We start from the raw sequence: 21,580 nt of genomic DNA, 5'->3' as shown, positions 1-21,580 counted from the left end.
GTGTACAGATCCTGCAGGGATCCTGGGTGGGCCTGAATCTCTCTCCTGCTTTTCTAGTTCATATTCTAGACATTTAGAGATGCCCAGGGATGTCATGGGTACTCAAGGGGCCTAGTTCTTCCAGGATGAAGGGGCCTCTGCTGAGTCTCTCTGCAATATGGGATCTGGCAGCAGCTTCTCCTGAGTGACAGGCAAAGCTTCACAGAGGTTTTGAGTTGAGTCCAAGCTGAGTAGGTTCAGAACTTGGTGCTTGGGAGCATGATGACCAGAAGTACAGAGCCATGATACCACTGGGGCAGAGGGAGGAGGAGCTGGGAGGAGGAAGATTCTCTACGTGAGCAGTCTCTCTGTCTTCCATGGGTTACCTTTCCAGAGGTAACCCCTTCAACTTACCCTGCCTTTCCAAATGCATCCTTCCCTCCAGAAAATGCACAATTCTCCATCAAAACTGTTTATCCTATGCCTCCCTCTCCCCATGTTCTCTCCAGTCTGCCAGGAATGGAGAGGAAGCCCTGACATGATGCAAAAGTGTGGTTGTTTGGGAGACAAAGTGGGCCATGTGTTAAGTATGCCCACGTGGGAACACGTTTGCTCACTGTCTTGGAGTCACTGTGGGGCTCACAGCAAGCACATGGACAATGAGACAGCACCATCTCCATGCTGTTTCCAAGCTTACTGGCCCTCATGGTTCCCCTTCCTGGAGAAAGAAAGCCTGAGCTTCTTAATTAAGTGTGCAAGGCTCTTCACAGTGAGGTAGTGGGGTAGGCAGAAGTCTAAGAAGGCTCCCAAGATTCCCACCCCTGATGTAAAGGCCTGGTACAGAGTCCTCCCCTAGGGTGTGAGTGAGCCTGACCTAATCAGTCTAGAAGTCAGAGATCGAAGGGGTCAGAGAAATGCAAGGAGAGAGATTCTCCTCTTGAGGCTGAACCCTTTGCTCTGCTGTAGAGAGGGCTGCATGACAGGGAGCTGACTGGCCTCCAGTTGCGTTGGCCTCAGGCCTCCAACGACAGGGATGTGGTTCTGCTGACACTCTGCAAGCCTGGAAGAGGACTCTGGACCTCAAGTGAGATCGTAACCCTGGCTGACACCTTGGTTGCATCTGGTGGAAACCTGAGCAGAGGGCCCAACTAGCTGTGCCCAGACTCCTGCCCCATAGAAACTGAGAAGTAATAAATGGGCATTATTTGAGTGGTTTAGTGTGTGGTATTTGTTACACAATAGAACATAAATAAAGGTCCCAATCTCTGTGTCCCCAAACCCATCCTCTCCGACCTAGCTTCTATTCTGTCCACTTGAAACCACCCTCATTCTGGGAACGTGAGGTCCCTTCTACCTTCTCCCTTCCCGCAGAAGCTGAGCCCAAGACAACCAGCAGAAGACAAGTTGTCAGTCTGGGAGGTGGATAGAACACTAGCAAAGCAGGGAGGAAGTGAGATGGGAAGGGAAGGCAGCCAGGAAGGAGGGTGTAATCATGGAGTTATCACACCAGGAGAGCTGGGGTGGGGGCATGTGAGTAGGGGCTGAATTCCACCGAGGAACACAGGGGGCATTGTAGAACATACTCTCAGAGGCCTCTCTCAAAAGAAGGCAGTGAGGGGCTATCAGTCATTGTTGGAGGGCTAAGGTGGGCCAGACTGGTTATTCCCTCGCACTTCTGGCTTGCAGGATGGGCAATGGAGAGCCTTCAGTTCAAGGAAGTCAGGGACTGGCCTTGGAGCTCTGAGAAGGGCAGACAGGCAGGACCAGGGAAGCACCCGCTCCACCTGCTGGTGTTCTCTTGCATCTTCAGGGCAAGGCTCACAACCCCTCTCAGGACGCACTCTCTGAGCCCTCCTGCTTCAGAGCCTCTGCTCCCTTTGGTCCGTGCACCTATTGGCATTTTCTCATTGTGTGCCACATGCCTGGCCCACAGCATGGCTGTCTCCCGCTGCAAGCCACGAGCCCCTCCAGGTCAGGGCCGAGTGCCTAGTGAAAGTGAAAGTCGCTCAGCTGTGTCTGACTCTTTGCGACCCCATGGACTACAGTCCGTGAAATTCTCCAGGGCAGAACACTGGAGTGGATAGCCTTTCCCTTCTCCAGGGGACCTTCCCAACCTAGGGATCAAACTCAAGTCTCCTGCATTGCAGGCAGAGTCTTTACCAGCTGAGATACAAGGGAAGCCCAAGAATACTGGAGTGGGTAGCTTATTCCTTCTCCAGGGGATCTTCCTGACCCAGAAATTGAACTGGGGTCTCCTGCATTGTGCCAGATTTTTTACCAACTGAGCTATCAGTGAAGCCATAGGAGGTTTTCAATATTCATTTGGTGGATACATGAAACATATTTTTCCCGAGGTATTTTTGTTACTATTCAATTGAAAACTTGAAAGAGATGGGAATAGCAGGCCATCTTACTTGTGTCCTGAGAAACCTGTATGTCAGTCAAGAAGCAACAGTTAGAACCTTGTATGGAACAACTGACTGGTTCAGGATTGAGAAAGGAGTACGACAAGGCTGTTTATTGTCACCCTGTTTATTTAACTTATGTGCAGAGCACATCATTAGAAAAGGCATGCTGGATGAGTTACAATCTTGAATCAAGATTGCCAGGAGAAAAATCAACAACCTCAGATATGTGGATGATACCACTCTAATGGCAGAAAGCGAAGAGGAACTAAAGAACCTCTTGATGAGGGTGAAGGATCAGAGTGAAAAAGCCAGGTTAAAACTAAATATTAAAAAAAATATATTTTGGAGTTCTTGCAGGAGAAGATGAGTGCACATCCTTCTACTGCACCATCTTTTCATTCATGAACGTGCAAGACTGGAAGTTTTTCTGCTCTCTTCAAGTTAGGACTTGGGCTCAGCCTCCATTTTTCCCAGGAGGCAGCAGCAGTGGGTCACGATGTTTGGCCTCAAAAGAAACGCAGTAATGGGACTGAACCTCTACTGTGGGGGAGCCGGGTCAGGACACGGTGGCAGTGCCTCCTCTCCTCGTGGGGGCGGGGGCGGCTTTCGGCTGCGGGGAAGGAGGCCACCTTCATGCAAACATGGGCACGATAAAGGACAGAAATGGTATGGACCTGGCAGAAGCAGAAGATATTAAGAAGAGGTAGCAAGAATACATAGAAGAACTGTACAAAAATGATCTTCACGACTCAGGTAACCACAATGGTGTGATCACTCAGCTAGAGCCAGACATCCTGGAGTGTGAAGTCAAGTGGGTCTTAGGAAGCATCACTACGAACAAAGCTAGAGGAGATGATGGAATTCCAGTTGAGCTATTTCAAATCCTAAAAGATGATGCTGTTAAAGTATTGCACTCAGTATGCTAACAAATTTGGAAAACTCAGCAGTGGTCAGAGGACTGGAAAATGTCAGTTTTCATTCCAATCCCAAAGAAAGGCAATGCCAAAGAATGTTCAAACTACCACACAACTGCACTCATCTCACACACTAGCAAAGTATTGCTCAAAATTCTCCAAGCCAGGCTCCAACAATACATGAACGGTGAACTTTTCAATGTTCAAGCTGGATTTAGAAAAGGCAGAGGGACCAGAGATCAAATTGCCAACATGTATTGGATCATCAAAAAAGTGAGAGAGTTCCAGGAAAACATCTACTTCTGCTTTATTGATTACGCCAAAGCCTTTGATTGTGTGGATCACAACAAACTGTGAAAAATTCTTCAAGAGATGGCAATACCAGAGCACCTGACCTGGCTCCTGAGAAATCTGTATGCAGGTCAAGAAGCAACAGTTAGAACTGGACATGGAAAAACAGACTGGTTCCAAATCGGGAAAAGAGTATTTCAAGGCTGTATATTTAACTTCTATGCAGAGTACATCATATGAAATGCTGGGCTGGATGAAGTACAAGCTGGAATCAAGATTGCCAGGAGAAATATCAGTAACCTCAGACACACATATGACACCACCCTTATGGCAGAAAGTGAAGAAGAACTAAAAAGCCTCTTGATAAAAGTGACAGTGAAAGGGAGAGTGAAAAAGTTGGCTTAAAACTCAACATTCAGAAAACTAAGATCATGGCATCCAGTCCCATCACTTCTTGGCAAATAGATGGGGAAACAATGAAAACAGTGTCAGAGTTTATTTTTTTGGGCTCCAAAATCACTGCAGATAGTGACTGCAGCCTTGAAATTAAAAGACATTTGCTCCTTGGAAGAAAAACTATGACCATCCTGACAGCATATTAAAAAGCAGAGACATTACTTTTGCAACAAAGGTCCATCTAGTCAAAGCTATGGTTTTTCCAGTAGTTATGTATGGATGTGAGAATTGGACTATAAAGAAAGCTGAGCACTGAAGATTTGATGCTTTTGAACTGTGGTGTTGGAGAAGACTCTTGAATGTCCCTTGGGCTGCAAGGAGATCAAACCAGTCACTCCTCAGGGAAATCAGTCCTGAATATTCATTGGAAGGACTGATGCTGAAGCTGAAACTCAACACTTTGGCCACCTGATGTGAAGAATTGACTTCTTGGAAAAGACCCTGATGTTGGGAAAGATTGAAGGCAGGAGGAGAAGGGGATGACAGAGGATGAGATGATTGGATGGCATCACCAACGCGATGGACATGAGTTTGAGCAAACTCCAGGAGTTGGTGATGGACAGGGAAATCTGGCGTGCTGCAGTCCATGGGGTCACAAAGAGTTGGACAAGACTTGGCAGTTGAACAACTGTTCAGTTGCTAAGTTATGTCTGACTCTTTGCAACCCCATAGACTGTAGCACATTAGGCTCTCTGTCCACTGTCTCCGGGAGTTTGCTCAAATTTATGTCCATCCTGAGATATATCTCTCCCTTTATATGGTTGAACTGAGTTATCTCTCTAAACCTTTGACCTGCTCCTGCCATTTTGGTACTCTCTTCCCCTAGTCCTGTTTTCTTTTCTCCATAGAATACACCACCATCTGGCATATTGTATATGTTTATTTGTTGTTTTTCTTCCTGCACTAGAATGTAAGGTCCTAAAAGACACATTTATTTATTTTGTTCACTGCTTTATTGCCTAGAGCTGGCACACAACACTATCTAGCATATAGAAGCCACTGGAAAAAATCCTTCGAATGAATGAACGAAACTGTGCAATCAGAGTGTAAAAAGGGGGAGTGCTTTGTGCCACTGCAGCAGCTCACCTGGCAAGAGATGGATGTGTGACTGATGGGGAAACTGATATGGTTTTCAACAAAGCCTGAAAATTAATCATACTTAATGAGTGTGACTAATGTGTTAAAGGAATGAGCAATTAAAATATTACCACATCTGAACTTCTCCTCCCTGGCTAATTTCTTCTCCTCCCTAGGGTTACCATCTTTCAAAGAGGTAGGGGCACAGAATTAAAGAAATGGATTTTATGGAACAGAAATGCATTTTAAATGGCTTAAATCGGGGACAGGCTGTGCAATTCTCTAGTGGCTGTCAGTCTTCATGTCTCAGTGCTCAAGTGAGAGATGTGGGCTGAGAGGAGAGGCTGAAACTGTCAGAGACTGGAGCTGGAAATGGGGAGCCAGGCATTTCCCAGGGTAATGGTGTGGAAACAGGAGACAGACGGGGAGCCCTGAAGCAGGGAGGCTGATTGCCTTACAATTAAGCACAAGGTGAGATGAAAGTGGCTGAGGAAGAACGTCCCCTGAGGCAGGGCCAAAGGCATCTCAGCAGCTTTGCACCATCCAAGATCATATACAGAGCTACTGTTATTATAAAGGCTTGAGAATGATCTTTGGAGGATCCTAGCACAGTCTCCTTAAAACACACTTCCCTCCCTGGCTCCAAACACACCCATTGCCCAGATGGAAGGGTCAAAACTGTAGAGAATAAAACTCACAGACTTGAGACTGGGAAAAATAAAACTCACAGACTTGAGACTGGGAGAGCTAACTGCTTGTTGATAAACTACCACTACTGGCAATGGATCAGGTTTGTTTATGGCATTGTGTGAACCTGAGGCCCCAGACTCAGGGCCTCAGCAGAGACCTGTCAGACGTAACCGAACCAAGTGGGTAGGATGGCAAAGAACCCAGACCAAAAATCAAGGACTTACCCAGACATTTTCTACTTGAGGATCCAGGCCCAGTAGGGTTAGATCTTCCACTTTTTAGAGAAAAGACAAATGTGTGTATTAGTTACCTATTGTTGCTGTAAGAAATTACCACAAATTTAGTGGCTTAAAACAACCAAAGTTATTATTTTATGTTCTGAAGGTCAAACGGAGGAGGCAATGGCGCCCCACTCCAGTACTCTTGCCTGGAAAATCCCATGGACGGAAGAGCCTGGTAGGCTGCAGTCTATGGGGTCGCTCAGAATCGGACACGACTGAGCGACTTCACTTTCACTTTTCACTTTCATACATTGGAGAAGGAAATGGCAACCCACTCCAGTGTTCTTGCCTGGAGAATCCCAGGGACGGGGGAGCCTGGTGGGCTGCTGTCTCAGGGGTCGCACAGAGTCGGACACGACTGAAGCGACTTAGCAGCAGCAGGAGGTCAAAAGTCTTAAATGGATCTGCAGGCCTGTGTTACTTCTGGAGATTTTAGGAGAGAATCTGTTTCCTGGTCTTCTCCAGCTTCTAGAAGCTGCTCAGATTCCTTGGCTCCAGGCCCCATTCCCGCATCTTCAAAGTCAGCAGCATATCTTCTGCCCTCGCTGATCTCCTGCTTTTCTCTGGTAAGAACCCTGTGACTACGCTGCTGTAGTTGTTCAGCTGCTCAGTCGTGTCTAGCTCTTTGAGACCCCATGGACTGCAGCACGCCAGGCCTCCCTGTCCTTCGCTGTCTCCTGGCGTTTGCTCAAATTCATGTTCCTTGAGTCGGTGATGACATCCAACATCTCATCCTCTGTTGCTGCATTCTCCTCCTGCCCTCAATCTTTCCCAGCATGAGGGTCTTTTCTAATGAGTCAGCTGTTTGCATCAGGTAGCCAAACATTCATTATGCTCTTGCTGTGTACCAAACACTAAGTACTCCATGTGCATTATTTCTTTTAATCCTCATAGCAATCTCATTTTTATTCCCCATTTTATAGCTGAGAAATTTGAAGCTAGGTGTTATCCAAAGTCACACAGTGATAGGGGTCAGAGCTAGTATGCAAACTAGGTTGTCTGCCCCCAGAGCCTATCAAGATGCATTGTCCAAGGAAAGAGATGTGAAGCAGGAATGATAATAGCTTCTTCAGTTAAAAAACAAACAAGCAAATAAACAAAAACTCCCAAGTAGAATTCAGATTGGTTTACAGAGATTCAACTTCCCATATATCTGCCACTCATGGATTCCACCTTCTAGGAGAGGACAAATATTCAACCACAGATTTACCCTTCTTCCTGCTGCAACACTGGTCTAGAATCCAGAACAAATAAATGGTCTTTATTTATCAGTGATGTCTTTGGGCTAGTGATGTAATCAAAATGGCAACATGGGAGACCCAGTCTCTATTTCCCTCACAAAGACCAGCAATTGCCTATTAATTGCAAAGAAATACATCTCTGGGAGCTCTATATATGGACTATATAAGAAACTTTAGCAAGACAGTGGAACAAAAACTTGAGAAAAACCTCACAAGAAAAGAAGAAAGAAAGTTCCCTTTAACCTACATCAACCCAGCACTCAAGCCAGCACTGCTCAGTGACAAGAGGGGATGTCCTAGCCAGACAGAATTCTCCTCGCCAGGGAAGGATGAGCAGGCTGAACCACTGGCTTCTCTAGTTTTAAGAAGACACTGCATAAAGGTCCTGCTTCAGTTTTATCGCACTCAGACTGGCAAAGTAGAAAAATACAGAGATGGCAAGAACAGAGAAGAAAAATAGGGGTGCCAGTTTCAGCCATGCAGCAGGAGTGATCACAGTTCACAGTGGCCTGCTCTTCAAACAGCCCCTGCAGATTTCAGCAGCTTTTGCCTCACAGGTGTCCATATTTGATGATGTTAGCTGCCTGAGACCCCTCCCCAGCAGGAGCCCAGGAATTGCACTGGCAGCCAGTTAAGGCCTCTAAGGCTGCACAAGTGCAAGATGCCAGGGCCGTGGTTGACCTCTACACTGGGCATGTGCTTGGGGCTAGCCCCTTCAGCTGTGCATTACCCATCAGTAGCCTGATGCTCATCATCAGCCTCTCTGTAGTACTCACGCCTAGAGGGAAATGGTGCAGCCAATGAAGAGTGCTAACATACAGGGCCCTGGTAGCTGCCAATGAGTCCATACTTGACCCTGGCCTTGCTGCCTGCCTTGGGTTCCTTCTCTGTGTGTGTGTCTGGAACTGGCTTTTGCCACTATGTAGGAAACTAAAGCTGGTTACTGCAGACAACTGTGTGCCTACCACTAGCTGTGGGCATCACCATTGCCTGCTAAGGTACCTGGCTACCAGACCTGGAGAAGTCACTGAGGAAGATTCTCAACAGCCTTTGCAGCCACTGTGACCCCTACAGTGTCCACTAAGGACTACAGAGTTGAAGCCTTATGACCCCCCAGTCAAAGAGATAGCACACACCCCCAGACCCAGTGTTGTCACGTGCCCCCACACTTGGTATCCTGTATCACTAGACCCGGGTCACAGCATGACCCACTGTACCCCACCCACAAATAAAAAAAGATCCTTCTTTACTGAGGAGCAAGCGTCTTTTAATTTCAAGGCTGCAGTTACCATCTGCAGTGATTTTGGAGCCCAAGAAAATAAACTCTGTCACTGTTTCCACTGTTTCCCCGTCTATTTGCCATGAAATGATGGGAACAGATGCCATGATCTTAGTTTTCTGAATGTTGAGCTTTAAGCCAACTTTTTCACTCTCCTCTTTCACTTGCATCAAGAGGCTTTTTAGTTCCTCTTCACTTTCTGCCATAAGGGTGGTGTCATCTGCATATCTGAGGTTATTGATATTTCTCCCAGCAATCTTGATTCCAACTTGTGCTTCATCCAGCCTGGCATTTAGCATGATGTAATCTGCAGATAAGTTAAATAAGCAGGGTGACCATATAGCCTTGACATGTTCCTTTCCTGATTTGGAACTGGTCTGTTGTTCCCTGTCCAGTTCTAACTCTTGCTTCTTGACCTGCATACAGATTTCTCAGGAGGCAGGTCAGGTGCTCTGGTATTGCCATCTCTTTCAGAATTTCCCACAGTCAAAGGCTTTGGAATAGTCAGTAAAGCAGAAGTAGATGTATTTCTGGAACTCTCGTGCTTTTTTGATGACCCAACAGATGTTGGCAATTTGATCTCTGGTCCCTCTGCCTTTTCTAAATCCAGCTTGAACATCGAGAAGTTCACCATTCATGTACTATTGGAGCCTGGCTTGGAGAATTTTGAGCATTACTTTGCTAGTGTGTGAGATGAGTGCAGTTGTGTGGTAGTTTGAACATTCTTTGGCATTGCCTTTCTTTGGGATTAGAATGAAAACTGACCTTTTCCAGTCCTATGGCCACTGCTGAGTTTTCCAAATTTGTTAGCATATTGAGTGCAATACTTTAACAGCATCATCTTTTAGGATTTGAAATAGCTCAACTGGAATTCCATCACCTCCACTAGCTATGTTTGTGTGATGCTTCCTAATGCCCACTTTACTTCACCTTTCAGGATATCTGGCTCTAGGTGAGTGATCACACCATCATGGTTATCTGGGTCGTGAAGATCTTTTTTGTATAATTGTTCTGTGTATGCTTGCTACCTCTTCTTAATATCTTCTGCTTCTGTTAGGTCCATACCATTTCTGTCCTTTATTGTGCCCACTTTTGCATGAAATGTTCCTTCGGTATCTCTAATTTTCTTGAAGAGATCTCTAGTCTTTCCCATTCTATTGTTTTACTCTATTTCTTTGCAGTGATCTCTGAGGAAGGCTTTCTTATCTCTCCTTGATATTCTTTGGAACTCTGCTTTCAAATGGGTATATCTTTCCCTTTCTCTTTTCTGCCTTTAGCTTCTCTTCTTTTCTTAGCTATTTGTAAGGCCTTCTCAGTCAACCAATTTTGCCTTTTTGGCATTTCTTGAGTGGTCTTGATCACTGCCTCTTGTACAATGTCACAAACCTCTGTCCATAGTTCTTCAGGCACTGTCTATCAGATCTAGTCCCTTGAATCTATTTGTTACTTCCACTGTATAATTGGAAGGGATTTGATTTAGGCCATACCTGAATGGTCTAGTGGTTTCCCCTACTTTCTTCAATTTAAGTCTGAATTTGGTTAGTAAGGAGTTCATGGTCTGAGCCACAGTCCGCTCCCGGTTTTGTTTTTGCTGACTGTATAGAGCTTCTCCATCTTTGGCTGCAAAGAATATAATCAATCTGATTTCAGTATTGACCATCTGGTGATGTCCATGTGTAGACTTGTCTCTTGTATTGTTGAAAGAGGGTATTTGCTATGACCAGTGCTTTCTCTTGGCAAAACTCTGTTAGCCTTTGCCCTGCTTCATTTTGTAACTCCAAGGCCAAATTGGCCTTTTACTCCAGGTATCTCTTGACTTCCTACTTCTTTCATTCTTAGGGATTCTTGCCCACAGTAGTACATATAATGGTCATCTGCATTAAATCCACCCATTCCAGTCCATTTTAGTTCACTGATTCCTAAAATGTTGATCACTCTTGCCATCTCCTGTTTGACCACCTCCAATTTACCCTGATTCATGAACCTAACATTCCAGGTTCCTATGCAATATTGCATCGGACTTTACTTCCAGCACCAGTCACATCCACAACTGGGTGTTGTTTTGCTTTGATTCTGCCTTTTAATTTTTCCGGAGTTATTTCTCCACTATTCTCTAGTAATATATTGAGCACTTTATGGCAGAAAGTGAAGAAGAACTAAAGAGAGCTTATTGATGAAAGTGAGAGAAGAGAGTGAAAAAGTTGGCTTAAAACTCAACATTAAGAAAACTAAGATCATGGCATCCAGTCCCATCACTTCATGGCAAGTAGACGGGGAAACAGTGGAAACAGTGGCTGACTTTTTCTGTGCTCCAAAATCACTGCAGATGGTGATTGCAGCCATGAAATTAAAAGATGCTTACTCCTTGGAAGGAAAGTTATGACCAACCTAGACAGCATATTCAAAAGCAGAGACATTACTTTGCCAACAAAGGTCCGTCCAGTCAAAGCTATGGTTTTTCCAGTAGTCATGTATGGTTGTGAGAATTGGATTATAAAGAAAGCTGAGTGCCAAAGAATTGATGCTTTTGAACTGTGGTGTTGGAGAAGACTCTTGAGGCTCCCTTGGGCTGCAAGGAGATCAAATCAGTCACTCCTAAAGGAAATCAGTTCTGAATATTCCTTGGAATGACTGATGCTGAAGTTGAAGCTCCAATACTTTGGCCACCTGATGTGAAGAACTGACTCCTTGGAAAAGACCCTGATGCTGGGAAAAACTGAAGGCAGGAGGAGAAGGGGATGACAGAGGATGAGATGGTTGGATGGCATCACCGACTTGATGGATATGAGTTTGAGCAAGCTCCAGGAGTTGATGATGGACAGGAAAGCCTGGTGTGCTGCAGTCCACGGGGTTGCAAAGAGTCAGACATGACTGAGTGACTGAACTGATACTTATTTAAAATAGACTTTAAACCAAAAATGGTAACAAGAGATAAAAAGGTCAAGAATATATAATAATCATACATATATATGTATGCTACATCAGAATAGTGAAATATATGAAGAAAAACTAACAGCTCTAAAGAGAGATATAGACAATAATGCAATGATAGTAGAGAAATTCAATTCCTCATTGTCAACAATGGATATATTAAAAAACAGTAAAACAAGAAGGAGATGTTAGACTTGAGCCAAGCTTTAGAACAAATGAACCTAACAGACATATATAGAACATTCTATCCAGCAACAGAAGACTATACATTCTTCTCAAGGCCACATGGAACATTCTTCAGCTTAGATCATAGAAAGGTCACTAACAAGCCTTAGAAAATTTAAGAAGACTGAGACTGGATTGAGAGCTGAGAAATAAACCCTTGCATATGCAATCAACTAGTATCTGACAAAGTGATTGAGAATACTAAATAAGGGAAAGGATCATGTCTTCAAAATATGGCGTTGGGAAAACTGGAAGACCACATGGAGTAAAATGAAATTGGATTCTCATCTTAGGTCACCCACAAAAATGAACTCAAATTGGGTTAAAGCTTAAATGTAGAAACAAAGCCTATAAAAGTCCTTGGAGAAAACATAGGGGAAAAGCTCCTTGATGTTGGCCTTGGGAATAACTTTTTGGCTATGACACTGAAAGCACAAGCAACAAGAGCAAAATTAATGAGTGAGTCTATGTGAAACTGGGCTTCCCAGGTGGTTCAGTTGGTAAAAAACACACCTGCAATGCAGGAGACACAGGAGACACAAGTTCGATCCCTGGGTCAGGAAGATCCTCTGGAGGATGGCAACCCACTCCAGTATTCTTGCTTGGTGAATCCCATGAACAGAAGAACCTGGCAGTCTATAGTCCATATTGTCACAAAGAGTCAGACATGACTGAAGCGACTGAGCATGCACGCATGTACTATCTGAAACTAAAAAGTTTTTGCAAAGCCGAAATACTATCAACAAAATGAGAAAGCAACCATCAAAACAGGAGAAAACATTTGCAAATCATATATCTGATAGGGGATTAATATTCTAAATATATAAAGAACTCATGCAACTCAATATAATCAAATAAACAATCCAAGTAAAAATGGGCAGAGATTCTCAATAGACATATTCTCAGAGAAGACACACAAATGGTCAATAGGTCCATGAAAATGTATTCAACATCACTAATAAGCAGTAAACGGCAGGTTAAAACTACAGTGAGATGCCACCTCACAGAATGGCACCCACAGAGGATGTGCAGTAAAGGGGAAACCTGTGCACTGTTAATGGGGATGTAAGTTTGTGCAGCAACTTGGAAAACTTGTATGGAGATTCCACAATAAATAAAAAAATAGAAATACCATATGATCCAGTGATCCTACTTCTGGGTACGTATCAAAAAGAAATGAAAACAGTATCATGAAGAGATATGGGCGCCCCCATGTTTATTGCAGTATTAGTCACAGTAGCTAAAATATGGAAACAATCTAAGTGTCTGTCAATGGATAAATGGATAAAGATGTGGTACATATACATATACACAATGGAATATTGTTCAGCCATGAGAAAAAAGGAACTCCTGCCATTTGGGACAACATGGACGAACCTTGAGGGTGTGATGTTCAGTGAAACAATTCAGATAGAGAAAGACAAGCACTGTATGATCTCACTTTGTGTGGAATCTAAAAAAGCAGAACTCATAAAAATAGAGTGGGGTTCATGGGGTTCAGCGGCTGATCATGGGGTTCTCAAGGCATGGTTACTGAAGTGGTTTTCCATTCCCTTCTCCAGTGGGCCACATTTTGTCAGAACTCTCCACCATGATCCATCCATCTTGGGTGACCCTACACGGCATGGCTCATAGTTTCATTGAGTTAGACCAGGGGCTGGGAATTGATGGAAATGGAGAGATGTTGGTCAAGGGTAGAGACTTCTAGTTATAAGATGAACCATTCCTGGGGAAATAATGTACAGCATGATGATTATAGTTAATAATAGTGTGTTATATAACTAAGTTGCTAAGAGAGTAGATCTTAAATGTTCTTACCATAAAAAGATATGGTAATAATTATGTGAGGTGACTTAGATTTTTAGCAGGCTATAGTGATAATCATGCTGCATTCTATATGTATCAAATCAACAAGTTGTACTCTTTAAGCTTATACATGTTATATGTCAGTTATATCTCAATAAAACTGAAAAAAAAATGACGTCTTTGGGTAAGCCATTTGTCTTCTCTGAATCTCAGTTTCTTCAACTAGAAAATTTAAAGAGTCATTTTTATTATTATTATGGACATTTTCATAGCACTTGCCAGGCCCCATGCTATTCATTATATCTATATATGAAAGTGAAAGTGAAGTCGCTCAGTCGTGTCTGACTCTTTGCTACCTCATGGACTGTAGCCTACCAGGCTCCTCCGTCCATAGGATTTTCCAGGCAAGAGTACTGAACTGGGTTGCCATTTCCTTCTCCAGAGGATCCTCCCGACCCAGGGATCAAACCTGGGTCTCTCTCATTGTAGGCAGACGCTTTACTGTCTGAGCCACCAGGATATATATAAATCCCTTTAATCCTCAAAGTAACACTTTGAGGGTAGATACAATTAATATCTGATTCCCAAGTGGTGCAGTGGTAAAGAATCTGCCTGCTAAACAGGGGACATGGATTTCAATCCCTGGGTCAGGAAGATCTCCTGGAGAAGGAAATGGCAATGCACTCCAGTATTCTTGCCTGGGAAATCCCATGGACAGAGGAGCCTAGTGGGCATGGGGTTGCAAAACAGTGGAACATGATGTTGTGACTAAACAACAACTCTCATTATTCTCTTTTTACAGAAGAAGAACTGAGGCATACACAAAGGTTGTACATAAATCATCTCAGGACAGAGCTTGTGAGCAGCAGAACTAGGATTGAACCCTGAGAGTCTAGAAATCTCTAGAATCTAGAGAGTCTTCCTATTCTGCTCAACTTGTGAAGCTCTTTCCTTCATTCACCATTCATCCTTCACTTACTCTTACCCACCTCAGGGGGTTGTTGTTATATTAAATGTTATTTCATGTAAAGTACTCCAACTGTACTAGCTGCTCTGGAAGGTCTGCTTCGATCATTTGGGTTTTTGCTCATCTCAAAGAGTCAGACAGGACTGAGTGACTGAACTAAACTGAACTGTAGAGAAACTTCATTGGTGCACACAGGCATCACCATCACACTTCTTGCCAAGCCTGTGAACTGCCTGTATTAATAATTACTTGATATTTAAATTGGGCTTCACAGCTGGTGCAGTGGTAAAGAATCTGCCTGCCAATGCAGGAGCTGCAAGAGATGCAGGTTAGATCCCTGGGTCAGGAAGATCCCCTGAAGTAGGAAATGGCAACGCACACCAGTATTTTTGTCTGGAAAATTCCATGGATGGAGGAGCCTAGCAGGCTACAGTCCACTGAGTCGCAAAGAACTGGACACAATTAAGCATGCACAAAGGCAATTATTTAAATTAACTTTTCACTGAATAAATGTAATCTCATTACAGTCATTGGAAAATCAGTATTGTTACAAAATGTGTACCATGAAAATAAACTATTATTAAGTCCTCTCTAGATTCAACTACCTAAAGGCTTTGAATTTAAGACCTATTTTGTTAAAGGGAGATTAGTAAATCTTGAGAAGAATTAAAGATTAACACCAAACTGGGACTTTCTCATTGGTATAATCAGAAGAATTAAAGAGGAGTAAAAAAGAAGTAACATTTTCACCATGTGATACAAAGTGATTTCGGGATTGATCTCTGCATCCCCTGAAATCAACCTTAGGGAAACTGTGACAATAGCTAAGAGCATAGACTCAGAAGACAGACTCCCCCCACCTCACAATTTGCTGGCTATCTTCGTCTTGCGAACATAATTCCTCTAACCCTCACTTTCTTCATTAGTAAAACAGTACTTATAAAGATGTTGATTATAAAAGAAAGAATGAAGGTAAAGCACAAAATCTAATACATAGTAAATGCTTAATAAACATAAGCCACCATCATCACCATTATTATTAAGCTTTGCACATAAGTCCCTGGACTTTTAAAAATGTTTTAAAGTTTTTAGTTGCATAACAATAATATTCATTATAGTAAACACATAGTGATTACTACAATAGGTTCTTCTCTGGGTTTTATATGTATGCTAGCCGCTCATTTAGCCGCTCATTCATGACCGATCCTTTGTGACTCTGTGGACAGTAGCCCACCGGGCTCCTCTGTCCACGGAATTCCAGGCAAGAATACTGGAGTGGGTATTCCCTCCTCCAGGGGATATTTCTGATGCAGGGATCGGACCCAGGTTTCCTGCATTACAGATAGATTCTTTACTGTCTGAGCCACCAGGGAAGCGCGCGCGCGCGCTCTCTCTCTCTCTCTCTATGCCCAACCATATTTTACATATATAAACATTTTACCTACGTTAAGAATTATTATTATCCCAACTTAAACTATTATGATAATTTATTCTTATCCCTCGTTCCCCACAGATGAGGTTTTTGCCCGAACGGGGACAAAATCGGCCCCCGTGACATTTCTGGTGGCCTCCTTTGCTGCCTTTCTTGGGGCAAATACCAGAGGCAGACACTCAAGCCACTAGACATCAGTTCAGTTCAGTTCAGTCGCTCAGTCGTGTCCAACTCTTTGCGACCCCATGAATCGCAGTACATCAGGCCTCCCTGTCCATCACCAACTCCCGGAGTTCACTCAGACTCACATCCATCGAGTCAGTGATGCCATCCAGCCATCTCATCCTCTGTCGTCCCCTTCTCCTCCTGCCCCCAATCCCTCCCAGCATCAGAGTCTTTTCCAACGAGTCAACTCTTCGCATGAGGTGGCCAAAGTACTGGAGTTTCAGCTTTAGCATCATTCCTTCCAAAGAAATCCCAGGGCTGATCTCTTTCAGAATGGACTGGTTGGATCTCCTTGCAGTCCAAGGGACTCTCAAGAGTCTTCTCCAACACCACAGTTGAAAAGCATCAATTCTTCAGGCGTTCAGCTTTCTTCACAGTCCAACTCTCACATCCATACATGACCACAGGAAAAACCATAGCCTTGACTAGACGGACCTTTGTTGGTAATCAGGCGCTAACAAATGAGATCACTCCTCATCCTGCGCGCGGGCCCTCGCCCCGCCCTCGACGCCGCGGCTCTCCGTGCTGGCCCCGCTCCGTGTGGAGGCGGGGCTTCCCCTCAGCTGGCGCGCTGACGTCACGATCCCGCGCCCTCGTCGCCCGTTCGCGCCTGCGCTGTGGCCGGAAGGTCGTCCCTGTGACCGGCTTGGCTTTTGGAGCTGTTGTCGCCATGTTGTCGGTTGCCGCGCGCTCGGGCCCATTCGCGCCCGTCCTATCGGCCACGTCCCGCGGGGTGGCGGGCGCGCTGCGGCCCCTGGTACAGGCCGCGGTGCCCGCCACCTCGGAGTCGCCTGTGCTGGACTTGAAGCGCTCCGTCCTGTGCCGGGAGTCGCTCAGAGGCCAGGCCGCGGGCCGGCCTTTGGTCGCTTCCGTGAGCCTCAATGGTGAGCCGGGCTGAAGGGTGCCTCTTGTCTTGCTCCTTCCGGCCCTGGACTCAGGGAGCAGTTGAGAAGGGCAGGGGGCTGCGGGTAATGGAACAGAGCCCTGGTTGGGAATGGCATGGCCTGCAGGCCTGGTTGACCTTGGTTAGGCCTCTGCGCCTCCCAGGCCTCTGTAATAGTGAAAGATTTGAAAGACTGATTTAGCCATAAGCTCTCACCAAGAGCATATTTTACGCCTCTTGTCAGCAGATCCTAGTTTATCTTTGGTGCCTTGTTCTGATTTTATGCACTGTTTGGAGATCCTTAATTGGCAGCTTGTGAGCCAGGTACCTGTAATCTACCTTTACCTGCATAGTTGTTAAAAACGGGCTATCTTTGGCGCCTCTGGAAATGTTGAATGTTGGCAGTGCTGGGCTCTGGTTTCCATTATCGTGTGTACTGGTTGCACCCTTCACTGAAGCAAGTGCTTCTCCAGTTCATCACAGTCCTCATCAGGCCTGCTTCATTCTTTGTTACTTGCCTGGTCCCATTGACCTTGGCGCTACACCAAGTTGTCCCCCACCCTCTTAAGTCGGCCTGCATTCACCCTTTATCTTTACTCTAAACGCCCCTCCCAGTTTTCCACATTTCCAAGTTTTACCCATCCTCTCAGTTCAGGATCAGGTTAGTAAAATCTTACGTTGCTGATTCCTTTATGTTTTATAGCACATAACACTTTGTATTCTGTATTGGATTTATTGAGGATTCCTCTGACCTTGAGCTTCAAGGTATAGAGAGTATCCTTTATTTTTCTATCTTTCACAACTTCAGATTTTGCGTGTAGTTGCTGCAGAGTATTTGTGAGTGAGTAAAGTGGCAGTTTTTCTTAGTGGGCCCCCTGGTTTTAGAGAAATTGCCCAAGCCAGTAATTTGGACCCAAATGAGAAACAATTAGGGAGGAGAAAATTTCAATAACAAAGATGAAAAATATCTTGGAATTGGTCATATGGCTAAAGAGTTTCTTCTAAAAATCACGGGCTTACCTGACTTTTCCAAGAAGTGGTAGAGGTATAAGGCAAACGTGTTTTCTGTAATCGTGACTTCAGCTTGAAGCTTAAGTTCATGTTAAAATTTTCTGTATAGATGGTTTGTGGAAAGATGGTTAATAGAGGGTATAGTAAGGGGCAGTTGAGGCAGAAGATCCCTGAATTGGGATACGTTAGAGCTCACTTTTGGAGAAGGAAATGGCAGCCCACTCCAGTGTTCTTGCCTGGAGAATCCCAGGGATGGGGGAGCCTGGTGGGCTGCCGTCTGTGGGGTCGCACAGAGTCGGACACGACTGAAGCGACTTAGCAGCAGCAGCAGAGCTCACTTTAAAACAAAACTGTGTTGTTATAATGCCTTAATTTTTCTCCATTTCTAGATGATGTTTCTATAAGTATTTGATTTTGTTTTCATTTAGAGCTAAATATAATGTCTTTGCTACTAAAAGTCACACCTAATAGAATTCATGTGAATTATTTAGAGAATGATTTTTACAATATATAGCACTTTTAATTTCCCAAAGTGTTCTTAATGATGGAATTCAATATAAAGTGTAATTTACTAGATAAAATGTGAGTAGACAACTGGATTTCTTTTGCTACCAAATCTCTGGATGATAATGTCAAAGTCATTCTCTTTAGTATTCTCTGCATTTCCTTGTGTGGAAGGATTGTAGACAGGGCTTTTAAGTATGAACTTGGGTTTCTTTATCTTTTAGGTATGCTATGCATCTCTTTCCTGTGTAATCCCAGACAGTCCTAGGGGAAAGAAAGTCACACTTAAGTAGGGTAGTATGTGATATGTCACTTTGCTATAGTTGTGAGTATCCAGTAGTCACTACCTGTGTCCTTGTCCCCTCCAAAAAATGTTGAGTGAGTTAGAAAAGTACGTAGATAGGTTTCTCCATTGTTTTTGACTACTTATGGCTTCCATAAAATTACTGACCATGCGAAACATATTCCTTATTGTAATGTTTGACTGCTCAAGGCAGTATGTTAGGGTGAGACAGCCTAGTAGGTCAAGTAGAATTGCAGCTTATGTGACAATGCTTTTTATAAGTTCATGTTTCTTTTGGAAACATTTTCTAAAACTGAGGAGTTTGTAGTGTCTCCTTTTCTAAAAAGCAGATCCGTGTAGATTTTTTTAAACGAATATGCACTTTGCAAAGAGATTTACTTTCTGAAACATACTTAAAGGTGATACTGTAAGTTAATTTTTTGTCAGACATTAAAAAATGGTATGGGACAGGACATACCTGTTGTTTGAAAAAGTAAACTGTTGCATCCATAATACAATAAGAACCTCCAAGTTTTGAACTTTGAAAGATTCGAACATGTGTTCCATCAGCATCAGGCGTGAGTGAAATTGCAGCTTGCCCTTTGTCTCCTCTATTTCTGACTGTTCTTCAGCTCTACCATCTCCCACCTCCTCTCCCTCCTCCAGTGGGCACCTCTTGCCTGTTTCTTTGATGCCAGCCCCTGTTTGCCAACTGTTGTACTTCTGTACTTTTCAAGATTAAAAATATATTTTATTTTTTGTGTTTGTTTTTTATGTATTATTTGTGTAAAAAGTATTGTAAACCTGTTACAGTACAGTACTGTGTAGTTGATTGTGTTAGTTGGGTACCTAGGCTAACTCTGTTGGACTTAGGACCAAATTGAACTCACAAATGCACTCTCAAAACAGAATTCATTTGTATATGGGGGACTTACTGTACTGCATAAACAGTAATTATTTGGTTATTTAATGTTCATTTGATATTAACATTGGCCTATTTATGGCCTGGAGTAAAGTGTCCCAGTTGAGAGATCCACAGCAGTTAAAAAAAAAAATAATAATACCCCACTCTTATAGATGTTATTGCCCTTCACTGATGTTATATGAAAAAAATTGCTCTTTTTTTTTTTTTTATTATACTGAATTGAAATAATTGGTTCTTTTGGAGATTTCATTTGATTTTGATAGTTACATAGTCTGATAAGGGTGTCTTTTCTGCCCATTAGTGGTTTTACTTGAATTTTTACCCCAAAATCTAAAATAGAAATCTCTTTAAGTTTTCTGCTACTAAATTTATACTGTTTACAGAATGTGTAAACAGTGGTGTTTATTATCTTAACAATTCTTAAGTTATGAATTTTTAGAAGTTTGGAGAGCAGGTAGATAGGAATATACAGTTAGACATTTGGGTTAATAAGATGTTCACATCAGTTTAATGAATGGACTAGATGAGTTTTAGGGTCTCTTCTAATCCAGAAAATATGGATGATATTTAGCATAGTTGCACAGTATATCTTAGCAGGTTGAATTTTTGGAGAGTTAAAATATTGCTGTTTGCAGTACTGTTTAACTTTTTTTAACCTGATGCACTGAATTGTTACAGATTCTGAATCAGCAGTGTTCTATCAGGTGGAGTCAATTATACATATTATGATTTCATACCAATATGATAGGTAGTGGTTGAGTTAATTTTGTTTTCAGTATTTTATTTGCTGGCACTGCCAACTTGGCCATTTCTGAGACCAGTGAGTGCTGTATTTCACATTTTAATAATTTTATTTTTGCTTATGAATTCATAAGGGCCCATTCCCTGATGTATGCCTCTTTCAGGGTCCTCATCTAATTGTGTTTTTTTAACCTTCTGTTTATCTTGCAGTCCCTGCTTCTGTTCGTTATTCCCATACAGACATCAAAGTGCCTGACTTCTCTGACTATCGTCGCCCTGAAGTGTTAGATAGTACAAAGTCTTCAAAAGAGAGCAGTGAGGCTCGGAAAGGTTTTTCCTATTTGATAACTGCAACAACTACTGTGGGTGTTGCATATGCTGCCAAGAATGTCGTCTCTCAGTTTGTTTCCAGCATGAGTGCTTCTGCCGATGTGTTGGCCATGTCGAAAATTGAAATCAAGTTATCCGATATTCCAGAGGGGAAGAACATGGCTTTCAAATGGAGAGGCAAACCCCTGTTCGTGCGCCATCGAACCAAGAAGGAAATTGACCAGGAAGCTGCAGTTGAAGTGTCCCAATTGAGGGACCCACAGCATGACTTAGAACGAGTAAAGAAACCTGAGTGGGTTATCTTGATAGGTGTTTGCACTCATCTTGGTTGTGTACCCATTGCAAATGCAGGAGATTTTGGTGGTTATTACTGCCCTTGCCATGGGTCACACTATGATGCGTCTGGCAGGATCAGGAAGGGGCCTGCACCTCTCAACCTTGAAGTTCCCTCATATGAGTTCACCAGCGATGATATGGTGATTGTTGGTTAGAGACCTGGACTCAAGTTATAGGCTTCTTTCAGTCTTCATGTCACCTCAGAAGAGTTAATTGAGAACAAGCCTTCTGTGCTTTGAATTAGTTGATTTGAAATATTTAAGAATTGCTAATAATGTGTTTGCAACCATGTAAATTGAATTTAATGTTGAATACTTTCAAGCATTCACCTAAAAAAGCCACCATTAAACATTGTTATGCTCAAA

The 21,580-nt window shown here is 43.3% G+C and overlaps 1 protein-coding gene across 1 annotated transcript; it reads left to right on the top strand.

Moving 5' to 3' along the window:
- Positions 1-16,799: 16,799 nt before the first annotated feature.
- Positions 16,800-21,580, top strand: LOC102404930 (cytochrome b-c1 complex subunit Rieske, mitochondrial). The gene is made up of 2 exons (XM_006076455.4): positions 16,800-17,086; positions 20,760-21,580. The coding sequence occupies exons 1-2, from the start codon at positions 16,873-16,875 to the stop codon at positions 21,368-21,370; spliced, it is 825 nt and encodes a 274-aa protein (XP_006076517.1). The 5' UTR covers positions 16,800-16,872; the 3' UTR covers positions 21,371-21,580.

This window comes from Bubalus bubalis, chromosome 18, assembly GCF_019923935.1.
Source record: "Bubalus bubalis isolate 160015118507 breed Murrah chromosome 18, NDDB_SH_1, whole genome shotgun sequence".
Taxonomy (NCBI): Eukaryota; Metazoa; Chordata; class Mammalia; order Artiodactyla; family Bovidae; genus Bubalus; species Bubalus bubalis.
Note: the sequence above shows the minus strand (reverse complement) of the source record. Positions and strands in the feature narration are given on the sequence as shown.